General features: G+C 38.9%; 1 protein-coding gene across 2 annotated transcripts; it reads right to left on the bottom strand.

Annotated features, from left to right (window-relative positions):
• Positions 1–7,539: 7,539 nt before the first annotated feature.
• atp6v0b (ATPase H+ transporting V0 subunit b) lies at positions 7,540–15,439 on the bottom strand. 2 transcript variants are annotated; one of them, XM_061044988.1, is made up of 9 exons: positions 15,196–15,439; positions 14,344–14,392; positions 13,079–13,162; positions 12,013–12,090; positions 11,025–11,094; positions 10,381–10,432; positions 9,789–9,979; positions 9,554–9,583; positions 7,540–7,752 (listed from the first exon to the last, which is right to left on the bottom strand). In XM_061044988.1, the coding sequence occupies exons 1-8, from the start codon at positions 15,278–15,280 to the stop codon at positions 9,557–9,559; spliced, it is 636 nt and encodes a 211-aa protein (XP_060900971.1). In that variant the 5' UTR covers positions 15,281–15,439; the 3' UTR covers positions 7,540–7,752; positions 9,554–9,556. The 2 variants fall into 2 exon arrangements, with proteins under 2 accessions (XP_060900971.1, XP_060900970.1); XM_061044987.1 differs by having other exon boundaries at positions 7,540–9,583; positions 15,196–15,438.
• Positions 15,440–19,242: the final 3,803 nt, after the last annotated feature.

Here is a 19,242-nt window from a genome sequence, read left to right as displayed (position 1 = left end):
TGTGTCCTTGGGTGATATTTTTGTAATTCTATTGAGTGCACTGCTGGAAGTATTACATAGCAGTGTTTCTTCTTTTAGGTGAAAAAAGAAAACAAGAAATGTTTCCCCATGGTGAGACTGAAGGGTAGCGCTTTTGATTTATAATTTTAATAATCAGGATTTTAAAATAAGACGCAAAATCGCTCGAGAACGACCCTGATCAGCTACCTACTTAACAAGTAATATCACTTTTATTTTATTTTTCCTGCGCAAGACAAAATGGTAAAAACCACAGTTTCTGGTTTTTGAGTTGTGTGTGTGTTTTCTGCGGAGCTATTTTACCAGCTTTAACCAGCAACTTCTTGGGAGTCTTGTCATTACAGCGAGGTTGCCAGGCAACCAGCCAAGCATTTCCCCCGAATGTCAAAGCATTTCTTGAAACATCACTGTCTCCTCCCCCCCCCCCCCCCCATGGGAGTGAGGGGCATTTTCAGCGTTTTGTAAGCTAGTGAAAGCGGAGACATGGAAGGAAACTGAGCAGAAAGAGATCCGGGAAGCAGAGCTGCAGAGGCAGCGGGGTGGACTTCAACGGCTCGGGGGAAAGACATACAGTCACCCTTGCTAGCGGGCACCAGAATTACTAGTCGGTCAAACTAATTATACATATTTTAATTTAGAGGCTCTTAATGCTGGTCAAATTATGTTCTGAAACCGTAGCACATCCACCAGAGACTAGCATGGATTTGTAGCCATAGATTAGCTGTGGCCCCAGCCAATGGTGCTTTCTCTTCTGGCTCTATACTGCCCGGATGTCAACGAGCACAATGAACAGATAGCACCTCGTAGGAGCAGTGCCGTCTGATGGTATTTGATCTAGAAAATTGAGATTAAAAAAAAAACGGTGTGTAGGCGGTCTCAGGTTAAACTTGCATATCCACCAGACCAGAGCAATGCTTAGCCACATTTAGCACGGCCATACACGCCATATGTACTGGTTCTAGCAGTGCAAGCCAAATAACACTGTTTACCCACTGATAAATGTAACTACACTGAGCCCACTTGTGACTTTTCTGGGTGGTTTCTTACCTTTAGACTAGTATTTTTGTTCAACTGACCACGTGCTAGGAACCATCCCTTGTCTGAACACTGACGAATAGGTTCCAGAGTTGGCACAGATACTGTATCTCTTAAGTAAGGCGGAATACAAATAGAAAGGAGTAGAATACTTCAGTAGCGAAATCTAGCTTGTGGTCTGACTCTTACTTAAGAGCCTATAAGGAAAGAATGAAGTGAACAGATGTAGACAACAAAAGACACTTTAACACACACTGTTCCCATGACAACAAATCCCAACACGAAAGAGCAATCAGATGAGTCTGTAGCAGCGGCTGCATCTCTAACATTCAGTACCTGCAACACAGAGAATCTGAGGAAACCAATGTGAAGCATGCTATTTGCTCTTCGATGTTTTGACTCCACTGAGCTTCATCAAAAGATGGAGGTAGCTTCATCTAAAGCAATATGCATACGTTTTCATCGTGCAAGTCCAAGCAGAGGGGTGCAGACTAAAGCGCAACCTCTGATGTTGGAAAAATTAAAACAATGTGAAAGTGGAAAAAAACTGCACTTCCTCAAGTGTCTGCTCGAGGCTTCCTGGAAAAACCCCCGCAAGTCCCATTAACACCCATGTTAAAATGCCAATTTTGTGACAGAGTAAAAAAACATTTTTACAGCCTATTTCAAAACACGGGTTGGGTCTGAATGGCGACGGGGGACTTTTTTTGAAAACATGTCGGTTTTATTACAAGGCGAATAGTTATGCATGCATATAATTGCTAAAATCAAAAGAAAAGTGCTCACATGAATAGCTTGGTTTATTGTCTGATCATGCTGCCTTTGCTCTACAGTTCATCTGTATATTTGACTTTGAATATATTGCTGCTCTTCTATCACTTCTGTATCATTTATTCATTCTCTCTTTATTGTTTCTGCCTGTCTTATTGCTTTTCTTACTATATTTAATTGTTTCCTTTCAAAAGCCACCTGTGGACAGGTGTTGAGAACTAGCATGTATGCTAGTTAAGGGCATGGTTGACTCGCCTGCATGCAGGCACGTTGTAGCTGATTGCCAGGAGGATAGAGACTTGCCTCTGCTCCACTTCTAAGTCAGTTTCAGACTGCAATACCAATATGGCAATCGCCATCGATGGGCTTCAAATCTCTGCCTCAGAAACCAGTTTGTGGGATCACTGAGACTATTCATGTTTTATACAGTCTATGGTAGGGATGGGCATTTACAGTAATCTAAATGTTTGAGTAGTCGCATTACTTTAACATTAGGGTACTCGCTGGTTTTATATTTTTTACTGTTTATTCTAATGTAGAGTAGTAATGCAGGAATGTGTCCCTAGAGAGTAACCGTAGACGCCATAAAGCAGTTGTTGCCATAGTACATAGTACTGTTGCACCTGAGTACGAGTACTCAAGCACCTGAGTACTCGTACCCATCCCTAGTCTGTGGTAACAACTGAAGAGGCCATGAAGCAACAAGCTATAGTCGAACTAAATAAGTCAAAATATTTTATTATAATGATATACATCTTAGTCAAAAGTTACGGAGCAACACACAGAGACGATGAAGGCTTAATGAAATACCACTGGAAGAAGTCTCTTCTAATGTACCTCTGAAAGAGTCCCTAACAATACACAGCCATGAGGACACCAGCTTTTGTAATATTATATATAGGCCATTTTTTTAACGAGTTTTAACTAAATGGAAAATTACACTACCATTACCACTAAGTGTACACACATTGAATTATACGAGCTAGTATTTACTTCGACAAACTGCTACTTTATATTCACAACCAGTAACTGCTGTAAATGTTGCATAGCTAGCAAACTGACCTGACCTAAAAGCTAGCATTAGCTTGCTAATAGTGAGAAATTCTGTTTATTTGATGGATTTCCCCTTGAGATGAACCATCTAATTTTCAAGGGGGTCCAACAACTATGTGGATTGAAGAGTGAAAGACTGAAAGCCCACACTCGATCAAAAATGCAGTGTTATAATTTTGTCAACAATGAATAATTTGATTAGGCTATATAGTACCTAAATTACGCAACATGCCAATCATTCAATGCTAATGATCTCTGTCTAACTGTAAGCACCACCGGTTGTTAGCTTGATCGTATATGCTCTCCACTCATTCTTAACTGCAGGGATTTACATAAAAAAACACAATCATATCATTAGTAATGGTTTGATGACTTGCTTTGGCACTTGGTTATTATTTTTCCAGCAAGCAACGTACAAAGAATTGAGGACACGTAAACTTAGTTCAGAAGTTATGAACAGCTAGAACTATAAATGGGTGATACAGCAAAATCAGCTTTCATTTACACAAATATATATAAAAATATATGAAAGAAGCTGATACAGCAGAAGTGAAAAAACAATCTGCCACCCCTGTAATTTCACGTCTGATGCCACAGACACCTCTGTGATAAGCCTCAGGTCAGATAACAGATAAAACAGGTTTTCACAGCACAAGATGTCTCTGCTGGATCCTCATGCACGAGTGAACTTATCTGACCTAAGATACAAGTCATACTGGCTCATGCTTCAATGATCGAAGAAATAAAAAAGACCTTAACAAAACTTTGGCCACTCGAGGGACAGTAGCTTGTTTGTTTTGGATTTTTCAAGTGTCTCACTAAGTCACTAAAATACTTTTGGACCATTGTTGAATTGCCAGGGGAGAAATACAAGGTATCAATAATTAAATCAACATTGCTCTCTGTTCTATTTAAGCATTAAATTAATTCACGACAGCATAACAGCGAGCCAGCATTAACAACACCAGGACACCTGTATTTTCTACTCGAAGGAGTTAAAACTATTTTTTAGTGAAAATGTTGTGTCAGTGCATAATGGAAACTGCAGACGTTATCTGATGGAGACAATGACATAAAAGCTCCTTACGCAACCGGTCCTGAAGTTGAGATTGTTGTGATGAGTGGAAACAACCTTCTTTAGGTTGTTTTGAAAAAAAAGAAGAAATATTTAAATTAATTGATGTAAAAAAATTATTTACTATTTCAACATTTTTTTGTATCCATCTCCTTAATCAATGTTTGGGTAAAAACACCAAACATTCACTTACTTGAGCTTCTAAATGATGATTATTTTCTGCTTTTCTTTTGTGATTTGTGATAGGAAAGTATATATCTAGGAATCTGGACACTTGGTTGGACGAAGCAAGCATTTAGATCACATCCATTTCGGCTTGTAGAAAATGTAACGCATAGAAATAATCTCTAAAGTAATCAGCAGGTAGATCAAGAATTACAAAATTAAAGTATGTTGCATATCGTCCAACTTGGAAGATCTTGGGCAACTCCACAACCAGTGCACTGATCTTGAATTACAATTCAAACCTCACTGAATAGCTCTCAATATAAAACAATGGCTCAAAATAACAAGATGAAATGTTTGTACAATAAAAGAACACTTAATCATGATGACACCAACGACGCCAAAGGCCACTCAGTCTGCACTGGACAACTTAGTTAGAGCAACAAAAAAAAAAGTGAGATACTTCCAGTCCACTTGCTGCTATAGCCTCTACAGCAGGAGCCCTAAAGAGATACTGTGTCATTTATGAGAGAGATGTCGGATTAGATTATAGTCTAGGTACAGAGCTTCTGTGTAAACGCCTGGTTAGGTTAAGCGTCATGATGAAGAAGCCCCCTCCTCCTCTTCTTCCTTTCTCCTTTATTCAGCCAGTGTAACCCTGGCTTTAGTCTCACTGTGCTGCTGTAGTCACACCATGAGATAAGAGATGCTGTAGTCTGTGTGCACTGTGTATACTTTCCTTAAAATTGGGGGGGGGGGGGGGGGGGGGGGGTATGGAGCCAGCAGGTTTGCGCTGTGGCACAAAGTGGATTTGAACAGCTCCAAATTGAGCCAAAATGAATGGTAGAATATTCATCTTGGCAGTCTCAATGCTGGGCTGGTTCATTTAGTGGAGAAGAGCAGTGCAGGGAGGCTGAGTGGAGCCAAGTATGGCGGGTGTAAAGATGCTGCTAGTTTGAGGAAATGTGCAATGATAACAAACGGGGGTAAGGGCGCAGTGCATTCTATCACATTAACTATAATATTAACAAATACAAGCAAAAAAAAAAGGGGGGGGGGGGGGGCTGCAGGATAAATGTTTGGAGGCTGGATGGAAACAAAAGCGAGCATGCCATGCGATGCTGAATGAAACAATGCGTCCCAGAAAGCAGACAGAGCACCTTACCTTGTCCACTTCTATGTGTGCATCTTCTTTACCCGGAGCTCCACTGATCACATCAGCCGAGAATAAAGATTACGATAAAAAACTCAACTCGAGAGCGTTGAGCTGCAACCAAATTCAAGAGCAAATTTGTTTAAAAAAAATTCAAATAAAATGCATAAATAAAACAGTAAAAGCTTGAGGCTCAGCCCAGCTTGCTCTCCAAGGGATAACTCTGTTCTTTTCAGGCTATTTTGTGTGCTCTTCATCAGGAAAACAGCCTCATGTTATGCAGCACTACGCTAGCCAAACGGCTAACGTAGTCCGTGTCGATATTTAATCGAAAATCCGGTGGGTACAGCTATGCTATCCTCATGATTTTCCGTCATTCCGCTGTGTTTTGGGGAGGATATAGGACAGCGAAGAAAAGGATGCTCTGAGGCTGTGGCAGCGAGCAGGTCCCTTTCGCTCCTGCTGCCTACGGAAGCCCGGTCTGTCCAAAAATGCGCTTCTTTTATTCAGCTCATCCGATACTGGGAAGTCTGAGTAATATGATAACCTACATTTCTCTGGAATCAACATGCGGACACAAGAGGATAAATAATATTAACAAAAGAATAATTAAATATATTCATACAGGAACTTGTAAAATGATCTGAGAAATATGCTAAAAATGTCTAAATGAACAAAAAAACTCGTTTGTTTCACCTTAGATAAAGTTTTTCCCTAATGTTGTCGTTTTTTTTAGCCTATAACGTCCATATTATAAGGGATGCATGATTTCCCCCCTAAAAAGCTCCTGTGAGGAATTTAAGCTGGTTATGAAACGTGTTTATTTAAACACTGATATATGACCTACAAAAGCAAACAAGACCATAAGCGACAATATTATTTATATAGAGTCATTTTTATATTTTAACCCCTGTATGTATGAGAAGAGAATACACTGTCGAAAAGGCCTTTGTTGACATTTTCCACAGTAAAGATTCACTGTGGGTGATATATTTGACAATAAGACCTAGTACATAATTCTTATTGCATTATTTCTATTTCTCTTTTGTGTTTCTATTCTTAACATGTATTTCTATATTCCCCCTGCTATGTTGTGTTCAAGAGCCACTGTAACAACCGAATTTCCCCCTGGGGTTAATTTAGTACGTCTGTTTCTGATTCTGATTTATTAGAAAACATTTATTACACATATACAGGACTAGATCAGCAAAGAGATAGGAGGTAGGACTCTGTCCACAGCTGGCGCCAAAGTCAACCCGAACCAAAGGTTTGTCACAGGCGCTTCAATGAATACGTTTACAATTGAGCATTAAGTTTGTGGCAGAATAACACACCTTTACGTCATTGATTTATTCTTAAATCATGGTAATATTCCCATACGGTTAAGCCTTGATTTGAAATTTTCCACTTAAAGGCTTTATATGCGATTTTTCACACTTAAATATAATAGAAATCAAGTATATCCTCTGAAAATCTACAATGGGTGCAACACCCGAGTCCCGCTGTCTGTGATGTTTTCCGAGCTTTTCTAGCCGTAGCTTCACTTTGTTTACGTCGCCCGGACGGCCGGCTGACTCCTCCCCTCGCATATAAAAGTTGTTTAATTGAGGGACTAGAGGAAAGAAGAATAACATACTGTACTCACTGCTTATTTGAATGTCACGTAAGCGCTAGATCACGGTCATTTCATGAAAATTTACATGCAGTTTGAAGATACGAGCATAATAAAGATCGCTAGCATTAGCATGCTAACACAACAGCGCGAGTTGTTTTGGTTTCATGCTGGTGCTCAAGGGCGACAACTGCTGGATCAAAAAATTGCATATTAAGCCTTTAATGAAGACATTAAGTTGACTATATTTTTAATATGGAATCTGATATAAATTCAGATGAAAATGGTTGTAAACCTCCTTGCATCACAATGATATACGCAAAGTTTTAATGACTTGATGTGATTTTTTTTTACCATCAAATGAATAATTGCATGTTTTATAAGCATAATAAAATGTCTCATACTGCAGATATATATTTAAATAATACTGCAATAATACTGCATAATACTACTTTCCTTATAGGGGTTTACAGCTTCATCAGTAAACATATATTAACAATCCCTTTCTCAGTGTCCAGCACCTGTTTCATCATGAGTCACATGTTGTGGATTTTTGCTCCCTCTAGTGGAAGCATTTGAACACTACAAGTAGGCATGGGTGCATATATTTTAAACGGAGCAAAACAACCTGAATATTATGAAGAACAAATTGCAAGATCTTGATTGGACAGTTTTATTTTCTCAATGACATTTATGAAGACAGGAGTGAGGATCTGTTTTTGTCATTATTATACACAATGTCAAAACAATGAGATACTTTCTTATCACCATCACATCAACATAATGCACACACGGTACCAACTACAGTCACTGAAAGCCCAGGGATTGTTCACAGCCTGGTTGACCAAAGGAATCATGGGAGAAGCGTCTCTGATTAAACAACAACAAAAAAAAAAAACATCATCAGGGCAAAGACGCTACTCAGACACCTTTGGGAGACCAGGTCTGGGTCCATTTAAGACAATCCAGTTTCCCCAAGTTTAGATTCAATGTTTACACTCATTCACAACTTCACGAGAGGGTCAGAGGAAAAAATACAGGAAAGACTTTAGACAATTCACTATCGGCCATGGTCTGTCATCCTACCGTGTGGAATGATTCAGTAAACAAAAAGTGTCAACTTGTATGTTTCAATACGAGCTTCTTGAATCAGTGCCCAGCGTCCTTATTAAAGAGTCGGAAAAATACTGGATTAAACCAGATTTACAAATCAGCATCACATGTAAACAGCTGGAACTCTTCATAGCTACCAGGTGCTAAAAAGTACACGAGAACTACAATGTCAAACATGTAAGGATGGCTTTGTCGTGATTTTTTTTGGAGTCTATTGTGTCATTTTAAAATGTACTCTTTACAACAAAAAAACACATTAAGCTTCTCTATAGGAATGTGAAAAAATCATGTGGAAACCCGGCTAACATGTAAAGATGTACATTCAAAAAATACATTTCAATGAGCCAATAAGGAGATGTAAAGTGTGTAGAGTGGGATTATTGTTGATATTTAAATAAGATGATATTGTTTAGATAAAGCTGTTTGTATATCGCTATGTTGAGTTTAGAAGCCACCTGAGAAAATATCCAATCTAAGCCAATGAAAGCCTATGGCCTTATAATATTGAATTCCTCCATACTTTATTTGTTCATATAAGCTACATTAAAAACACATTAGCTTTCCTAACTATAGCTACGATAGCTTCATGCTAACATCGCCCTCTTGACATAAAATCCGCTCAAACTAATTTTGGGTATCAACAACTTTTTGGCTTCCAACTTAATGATGCACTTTTCTTGTCAAGTTAATACTTGAAAAGTTGATCACATCCAGAATAGACATCTAAAACTAAAAGAAAAAAAACACATTAAGGAGGAGTGGCTGCACAGGAGGGTAAATGTTTTTGTGAGGAAGGTCAATGATTGACAGGATGACGTATTCGGCTCAGACCTACAGCTCTGATCTGACATCACTTCCTCCCAAATAAAAAACACAGCCGACTGTCCAGTGACCTCAATAACTATTTCACTTCAGTACTTTAATTCTAAACGTCACACTTCTCTTCTGATTCTACATTAGGAGGTCTAATGAGTACTGTGTCTGGGCCACAGTGTGTGGCTTAAGGACCACTTGCTTATTAGCGAAGCACATTAACAAAAAACAACAAATAAAATGACAGACCAGGCTATAATAATAAACACCCTCATGCTTCACAGGAAAAAAAAAAAGAAAACAAAAAGATCACATATCCAGCATACACACACACAAATATTTTCAAATAGTCTAGTGAGGTTTTTAACTCATTATTTATCCAAGAGTGGTCGGAAACATGAAATGTCAGAAAAAAACTGTCCCCAACTTCACTGAGGCGACGGTATCCCTAAAACTGGAAAGCAATTCAGCTCTGAAACATCAAGCTGATCTGTTGTTGAGGCAAACGCATCGCACAGGAAAACACTGGCATCTGGTGATTGTGTCCTCCCAGTTTCCTTATTCAACATTCATGTATCTCTCAAGACAAGACAGCAGGGTGTAAGGGAACCACTCTTGCATGAATAATGGCTAAAAACAATCCCAGGCAAATAGAGACATTTAAATAATTTACGATGTATTTACACAATAATCCATCTTATTTTTTCCAGCAGTGTCTTTTCATCTTGTCAGAGTGTGGATGCACCGTCTAGTCGCCCATCTTTACTTTTGACGTCTGCGGGAGACAAATAGAAACCAGTCACGACAGAATATCAGGAAGACAAACGGACAAAATCATCACACGTGCACAGCAGACATCCCTTTAGACTGTTGTGTTTAAAGTTATCTGTGCAATGACATATCTCAAGACTAAAGTCATTTCTAAAAGGGCTTAAGGAGAAAAAGGAGAAGGCATAAAGAAATCAGCTTGAGTGACTCACCTGCAGAATGGCTACGATGACACCAAACAGGCCGATTGCACTGCCAAAGATCTCCACGATGAGGATCTTCACGAAGAGGCTGGCGTTCTGAGCGTCTGCCAGAGCTGCTCCGCTGCCCACGATGCCCACGCAGATGCCACAGAAGAGGTTGGAAAAGCCCACAGTCAGACCAGCTCCGAACATGGAGTAACCTAGACAAGGCAGAAATTCAAATGAGTCAGACCTCCAGGGTGAGTCATCCACAGCAGAACTGGAAACAAAGATCTGACTTCCCAGTCCGTTTGGAAACCAGTCAAGTGTTGGGAGTATCTAAAAACACTAACATGGAAAAAGTCTCTTTGTAGGTGATATCTTTCTCTGAGGGTGGATTACAGTTGGGGTCTAAAATTGGACTATCTGTCATATCTGAGTTGATTTTGTATATTTTATGAGCAATACATATTTTATACAAATATAGACTTAATACAGAAAGTACCTAAAATGTTTCCAACGTTTACCCTTACACCAGACCATTTGAAGAGAAAATGATAAGATTGTCTACATTCATTTCACAAGCTTTGGAATGTGCACAAGCTTTCTTCAAATGTCTCACCAGCTTGGTAGTTCCTTGCTCCGATGGTCTCAGGGGTCGTTCCGGTGAATCTCTATGAAATGAAAGATTATATTTAGAACCAAATAACCATCCTTGTGCTCTGTTGTTGTTCATATAATGATATTAAACTATATTCGTCCCATATGAATAAGACTCTAATGTACGATTGTGCTGTTCACTGCACAGTAGGGCTGTGCTCAAACAATCGATACGGCAATACGTCGTCATGTGCTCCTAGCAAATACACACAGTATATCTCTGCAGATGTTTCAGAGTCGATATGTGGCTGCAAATCTGTCATGACAGTAAAGACAGTTGCCCTATGGTGCAGTTCACAATCACGCCATATCTTTGGGATTAAAACATTTTAATGTAATTCTGAGGACCTGAACTGAAGTGTTTCAAGTTGTAGGATCCTTAATATGCCTCTGCTCCTATTCTCAACAATAAAGAACAGCTGTTGTAGTGAATTCTGTGCAGGACGTATGTCACGATATGCGTCGTATCGTGGCCTCCGTATATGTATCATATCGTGGGGTTGTGGGACATACCCGGCCTTACTGTACAGTGCTCCTGTTTAAAGGTGAAATGGATATCTGCACGATTTTCTGGATCATGATCAACAAAAGATGCTCACTGCTTACCTCAGCCATGTTGCTGATTACAATAGCCATGATGATTCCATAAATTGCAACAGCTTCACAGAAGATGATGCTAGAGGGAGACATAAAAAAAAAAAAGAAAACGTTAAAAGACTGGGTTTTAAATTGGCCAGCTTTTTCTTCTATGTTGCCACAAAGTGCTACTGTGGACCTAATATAACTAAAGCAGCTAAGCCCAAACTTAAAGCTACTGAGGGGCTACTAAGACAAGCTCATTTATTAATTGAGGCGCTTGCCTTGGCTTCACTCTCAAACGTCTTGTGAAATAAGACAGTCTAATATCTTTATGGAAGATTCCAACATTGTCCATACAGAGATTCACTCAGAGCACTCTGCGTTACCTCGTCTGCCGTAGTGTGGCATACAGGTCAAGTGTTTGTGCTCTTTGGTCTAGCAACACCTGACCCCCCCCAGTGAAGCTTTCTACCTATAAAGTGTATGACCTGAGCCAAAAGGTGAAACCTGCTGGAGCAATTTGTGTCTTACACTTTAGTAACTCCTTAATACGGCTCCTAGAATAACAAACTGTCATAAATAATGCTGAGTGAACTTTAAATTACAGGCTAACCGGACTGTCACTTGTGGATTTGGGCACCCTGAAGGGATAGTGTAAATACAGCTTTAAAAACACTTAAAGCTGAAGTTCTCATTTAAGAAGTATTTACACATGTCTTGACATTACTCTCCAGTTTTGAACTGCTAATACACTCCCCCTTGGTGAACACCATTACAAACATTCTGTGTAGTAGTTCAACCTGCAGAGGGATTTCATTTCACTATCTGAGGATAATAATGAGCCAACAGGTTTCAGGAAGGAGTCGTGAAAGAAGGATGGATGGACTACTTTAAAATGTTCCAACAAAACAAATAAATGAGCTGTTTTAAAAAAGATGGAAAGTCAAGGATTTGATTAAAAAATAAAATAAAAAATAAATAAAATAAATAAATAAAAAAACTTGAATAAGCCTACCTGACCAGATTCTTGGTTTTGATTCGTGGAGCCTTAACACCACCACCAATGATGCTCGAGCCAGTGATGTAGATCCCCCTGGAAAGCACAAATAACAAGCAGCACAAACATAAACATGTGACAACAAACTATTTGTTGATTAAAAAGTTTAAGAAGAAGAAAATAGTTCCGGTGAATTTTAGCTTGAAATACTCATTATTTTTGCGAACAGATGGAGATTTTAAATACATCATCCAAGTATCATAATAATCAGATAAATGAGTTTAAAGCAACCAAACACCCTCAAGTTAAATCTAGTAAATGGATACAACTTAAAGGATAAATATCCAACAGGATGCAAAACAAAATGCAGCCTACAGGAGCATAACTGAAAATTAAAATCAATGTATTAATGGAAATAATATGAGTGTTTCAACATATACCTTGAAGATGTGATGTTCCTTTTTAATGTATTTGTATGTATTCCATCACTGAATAAATCAAACATATGTGAGCCTAGTCCCCTCCAGTTTTTGCTGGATGTGAAGTTTAACTGGCTCCAATTTATTTAGATCTTTTTCTTTCCAATTCTGGTTGTTAAAAAAATTAATTTAGAGGGAGATCTTTGTTCATGTGGTGACATTAAGAATTTCCCACATTTAGTGCATGTCCTGTCTTCTACTATTTTTACTCTAACCTTTTCCACAAGCAAAACGAGTAAGTTTGGGACATTTGGCACACTCTTAAGGGGCCATACTTTGCTCTATCTAAAATACGAATAAGTATTTCCAACCAACACACTAAGTCAGTTTGGAATGGGCTGACTGGCTTGTTTTTGTTTACACACTGTGTCTTTGTTGTTTTACAATATGCTATGATGTCACTCACATCGTGGCTTCTGATTTCATTATATTTAAGAGAGGTTTCTGTTTGGCTAACATCTGACATTTTCAGTTCCACATTTACACATCACCGACACACATTAAGAGTTGTAAAAAGCAGGAAGTTGGTCTATGAAATAGAAACACACTTTAGGGAGTCACATACACCCATCACCATGGGAACCACATTTACAATAAGAACTCACCAGGCAGCTCCCACCACAGACAGAGAGATGGCCAAGCCAATGCCCAGACTGGCCCACATGAAGGGAGAAGTCTCTGTCAGGAACCTGGAAAGAGGAGGTACAGCTGAAGACTACACTTTATGGGGAAGGAGTGATATTAAGGAGGCAGAAACATGTTGATGTGATTAAATATCAGTTCGTCTGTTCACATGGCAAAGAGGCTTTCTTCATTTGCTTGTTGTGTTCTTTTTGTTTTGCTTTTGTAGACAGCTTAAAGTTCAAATATAAAGACTGGGACACTGCATGCTTCCTGTGTTGGAAACATCAAGAAGAATAGTTTTAAACATGCATTAGGTAAAGACCAATGAAACAGATTAAAATCTGCTTCTCTAATCAAATGTTTTTGTCAAACCAGATGCAGATTCAGTTCAAATAAACTCCTCTTCCACTGTTGATTGCAGCGATTAAATGAACTTAAAAGGTCAATCTACAATACAACTGCACTACGTCACTCATTGTATCAAATTCATATCTTGTTTTTGAGTTTTGAGATAAGTCACTGAAGCAAATGTATACATTTTGTATCCCTTTGATTCTTGCATAAAATAAAAACAGTTGACTTTGAACAGTCATGTGAAGACAGCCTCTCAAAGAGCAAGGCACTATAACCACGGCAACTATATCAAAGGCAACGCCTTCCAGCACTGTGCTCTATTCAATAGACTACAACTAGTATTTGATACAAAGCAGGACGCTGATTGTTTCAAAACTGTTCATCCTTGGGAAGAGTTCACATTTGGTTACAATAACGATGTTCAGCAAAATCCTTTATTCTAAAAGCCCCAAATTTCAACATCTCCTTTTCGGCAACACAAACAACATTATAAGGAAGGCTCACGGCTCTGTCCTAACAAATGCACTGACTTCAAAATAGGACAACTACCTTTCGATATTTACATTATTAATTAACCTATTGGTGACGGTCTAATATTATTGATATCGTGCCAAAAAGAAAACTTTTGTTACAAATTCCTACTGCCTTAAGTTAAACATGAAAACATAAAGAAAAAAGGATTATAATAATAAAGGAAATAAAATGTTTGCAGTAGAACATATTTTCCACTAAGCAGCTCTACATTGATCCAAGTACAAAACAACATGTAAATGTAACTTTTAACCTGACAGGTGACAGATTTTAACAGAATTAGTGGGTGCTAGTATGTTGCCAATGTTTCCCATTGTGTTTACTGACCTTATGGCAGTACTTGTATACTAAGATTGCTTACCATGCCACATCAAAGCGGAATCCAAGGTCAAATATAGTATAGCAGATACCTGTGCAGACAAAAACACAGAAATTAGATATGAAAGTGGAGGAGGGCCGAACAGACGCCTAATGTAAACAAGTTACACAGCCTGTTTGCATGCACAGTATGTTACAGCATTAATGAACTTTTCCCCACAAATGAACCCATGGGTGACACAGTGTCACATATATGTGCTACAGTCATGGAGGGAAGTTCTCACATTAGTGTGATCGCTCACTCTCACGTGAAAACTGCTGCAGTTCCTGTTTTGGGTTCTTTTTTTGTGTGACATTAATTAATTGATTTCTAAACTGAGAGAGGGGCAACCAATTTCCCTGTAACATCTCCCACCAAAGAATACCTGAGACTAGTCGACGTGAACCGCAAAAAAAGCAATGTCCAACATGTGATACCAGAGTCATTTACTGCAGCAGGCGCTCACCTGGAAAGCTACAGTATTAGCTTAATATTAGCTACAGAACTGCTAGGTTGGATACTACATCAGGTCGTTGGTCTTAAGATAAATATTACAATGAAGCTCAAGAAACAGCAATAAATGTTTCACTTTGTGGAAGTACAAATAGCTAAACTGCATTAAAAACAGTGTCTTCCAACGCAGAAGCTTCTTAGCATTAATGGATAGCAAACAAAATGGAACCAGCCGCATCCGCTTTGGTCCCATGATTTAGTCAGATCCCCGATCACAGCTGTCAAAACACTAGAAGAGAGAATCACTGACGACGTGGTCACTGCTGCATCAGTCTATGTGATGGGTGATTTCAATCATTATTTACAATATTCTGACCATTATTAAGGAAACTGGAATCTTACCGACGATTAGTATGGTGCTCCAGAAGGCCAAAGTGACCCCCGTATACAGAATAGCGTGTCCGTTCATCATACACTCGAGAAGCATCTACCTGTCGGCCTAACCTGCTGGATCACCCAGATTTCTTTGGCTCAAATCTAATACTTGACGCCAGTGATGCCAAGATAACGAAACAATGCTGTTAAAAGAAACGCAGTCGGTCGATGGAGGAGAAGAAGCACCAAGACGGGAAGCTGGAGGATGTCAGCTGATCAGGCTTGACGAGCATGTGACCGGGGAACTCGGGGGCTGCGTTCGGTTATATATTTCCTCAGCCTTGTTGAAACTATTTTTGCACGAGCGGCGTTGACAAAACGCTGGTTTATTCTCCTTGTGAAGTCACAGGTAGTAACTATTACACGATTTAGGACTGACATTGGACTTTACACCGAAGTAAATAGGTTAAAGGCCTCTTCGAAACAGGAGAAATGTACTCGAATGCGTCCTAGTAGGCTGCGTTCAACAACCTGCAGTGCACACTTTGGACGCTAGATGTCACTGACGTAGTGGTGTTTGAGTCACGACTCCAGTATAATGACAGGAGACCACACTGTTGATAAAGTCAAACTGTCAAACCTTCATATTTCAACACACAAGTAGGCTACTATCACTTTGCTGACTTTTAATGCAATCACAGATTTTTACCCCACAAATGTTTTTGTAAAACATCTCAACAACCAAATACAATATCAATTTCCAATATTCTTTACAAGTCATTAATAAATACTGTTTATTTACAGTCTATGTTACACAGTTGATACAAATCTGCACAATAAAAAAAACGTGTTTTTTTTTATCATGTCAGCAAAGTTGCACATGCACACAAATACAGCCTAATTTATTTTAGTAAAAGCTAAATATATTTTAGAGCCAAAATGTTACAATAAGACCTTAATTTAAAGCCTTCTAAGGGTAACTTTTCAAAATTTTGAAAGTCTGAAAAATAACCCAACATTGTATCTTGCCTGTGTTTGGACATCGCCCCCATTTTTTTTTTTTTCCCGAAATCTCTTTCATAACCCAGAGATTTGAAGTTTTCTTACATTTACATCGCATGTGGATGTTATCAAGTGGTATTACAGGAAATATGTGAAACAGCACTTTAATGAAGTGGAGATCCACCAGGGGGCGTCCTTTTATAACTTTTGTTTTCCAGTTAATATTCCTCACTAAACTGCAAATGATTGTTCAAACTACAATTTGTGACAGATGTATACTGTATATATAAGGACATTATTTAAATCAACTAAGTGTGCAGGCTATTACTTGAAGGATACATTTATATTTATAAGAAAATAAAGGTGCCATCTTTTTTAATACAGGATATCAGGTCATACTTGTATTTAAGGAAAAATGAAAGATTGACAACATACAAAACAGCACACAGTCTTTGTTGTGAAACAGACAGCATAAAGCTTCAGACCAGATATCTGACTTCATTTATTTTATGATATTCTTTATGTAAGTGCCTCTTAACTACAATCCTCATTTCTAAACCCCTCAGCAATCTGTGGAGTTCATTATTCAGATATAACTAAACAAGACCTTGAAGCCTCTGAAGGTGCAGAAGTCAGCTTTTTAACACCGGTTTAGAATACCATATATTCAGTTATATTATTATTATTATTATATATTATTCATATATTCATATTTTGTAATCCAAAAACATTATAGTCTCGAGTATTTTTCTCACCCCTGCATGTATGATATTTCACTAAACATGTTGCTTGCTAATGATATGCTACTTCCATTTATTGCTCAGTTGATACTGTATATATAACTAGCTGAACATGCTTGTAACTCATTTTAGAGCACACCTCATGAAAGATGGGTTATATTTGGGGCGCCGGATAGCCGGTTATTTTGCGTGCCCCATGTACGGAGGCTATTCCTTGTCACAGCGGCCTTTGGGTTCGAGTCCGACCTCGGCCCTTTGCTGCATGTCATTGCCCACTCTCTCCTCCCAACATTCCCTGTCTCTCCTCAGCTGTCTTTCAAATGAAGGCAAAAACAGCCCAACAAATACCTTTAAAAAGAAGATGGCATATATTTTATATTATATATTTGTGTTGCTTTTGCTCTTTTTGAAAGCGTTGAACCAATTACCTCCAAACTCAAATGATCTCATGACAAAAACGATTACTAGCTACTGTTTTTGTTAACTCATTCTTTGTTTTGAGTGGTGCTTGGCAGGTAGTTTACAGTCAGTTTATCAAAGCTTTATTCATTTATTTTCATTTTGTTCTAAAACAGCTGTTGGCTGCAGCTGAAAAAAATGCTGGGAAGGATTTCGGTGCCATAAAAAGCTCCAAGAGGCTTTGGGGGAGTAGAATGTTTTTAACCACAAGTGACACTATTCACAAAAGTAGTAAACACTTCTTCATTATAGACACTTTTATTTTGAAGTGTTATCTCGCCCATGTCCATAATAGAAACTTGACTTTGATATTGTGTTGTCTGATTAAAAAAATTCTAATCATTTGATTTTACTGTTGATGTGTTCCTTGTATGCGTTGTCTTCTGTGTTCTCCTGGTGCAAAACGAATGTCCCCTTGTTGGAGAGTAAATCATCTGAATGACTGCTCAAACTTATATGATTCCTCCAACGAAACTGCAAACAAAGTGGCACCTTTTTACAACCACATAAACCTTACTATGAATGTGTAGGCCTGACTGAACATTACATAAAGCCAGAACATTAGTCTTATTTCCTAACTAACCCCGTCAGCACTCACATCAATGCATGTTGCTTAAAAATAACTTTCTATTGTGCTAGATCACAAGGTTTCATGCAAGGCCACATCAACAGCTCCCAGGTCTTTGGATCAATGAATGTGTTTACGTACACATAGCATTCTGATAAATAGCCCTAAACCAAGTCAGGTCTTATTCTTTACAAATGGTGCTGTGTGCATCCGTAAGCTCCCTAATATGCTTCTCCACACATATACCGCATCCAGCCACCTCCAACCAAACAAATTAACTGTCTTCCGAAAAGTACATTGAGTCCCAATAATAGGCAGGAATAAGCAGTAAGAAATGTTTTTGCATTGCTTACGGGCTTAATCAACTGTGCTCACATAAGCTTCTGCTGAATTTCAAAGAATCAATCTGTTCAACTCTGCTGTTTGATTAGATCTAATTTCAGCGTCTGTTGAGGTAAACGCAGGGAGGCTGTTTACGTACACATAGCATTCTGATAAATAGCCCTAAACCAAGTCAGGTCTCATTCTTTACAAATGGTGCTGTGTGCATCCGTAAGCTCCCTAATATGCAGAAGAAGAATATAAACATTGCCATGGAAACAGCACACACAGCCTGTATATTTGAAAACAGTCATGTACGGGATGAGGTGCACCCGTGTGTCACAGCCCCAGGTTATACAATATGAGGCAGCAGTAGCTCAATCCGTAGGGACTTGGATTGGGAACCGACCGGAGGGTTGCCAGTTCAAACCACGCTGCTGACTAAAATACGGAAGTTGGTCTGGTAGCTGGAGAGGTGCCAGGGCACTTCCCAGGTTCCCGCGGAGGTGCCCTGAGCAAGGCACAGAACCCCCACATATCTGTGCAGCAGTGTGTAGCAGCCCCACTCTGACATCTCTCCAGTATTGCATATCCACAGATCCTGTTTGTGCATGTGTGTGTATTTCGGGCCTATGTGTGCAGAAGCGTGTCTCTTAATAACAGAGTGTAAACCTGAATTTCCCTCAGGGGTTAATGAAGTATATCAATCAATGAATTAAAATGATGTTTATACCATCACTTTTAAAAAAAAATTCACAGCTGGGTTCAGAGCTCCATGAGGATACTGACTATAATCTGGATTTTGAAAGAATATGTCCCCTTCTCTCTCTCCTTTCCCATTCCATTTCCAGACGAGGAGGCTGAAGAAAAAAAAAAAACAACTGGTGACCAATGAGCAAGTCATTTATAAACACTACAATCCCAGTCCTCTAAATGTAGCCTTTCACCTCGGATTATGAGTAGGCACGTTGTGTTCTCACATGT

This window comes from Labrus mixtus, chromosome 8 (assembly GCF_963584025.1).
Source record: "Labrus mixtus chromosome 8, fLabMix1.1, whole genome shotgun sequence".
In the NCBI taxonomy this organism is placed as follows: Eukaryota; Metazoa; Chordata; class Actinopteri; order Labriformes; family Labridae; genus Labrus; species Labrus mixtus.
The sequence above is the reverse complement of the archived record's forward strand: the minus strand, read 5'-3'. Positions and strand labels throughout refer to the sequence as shown.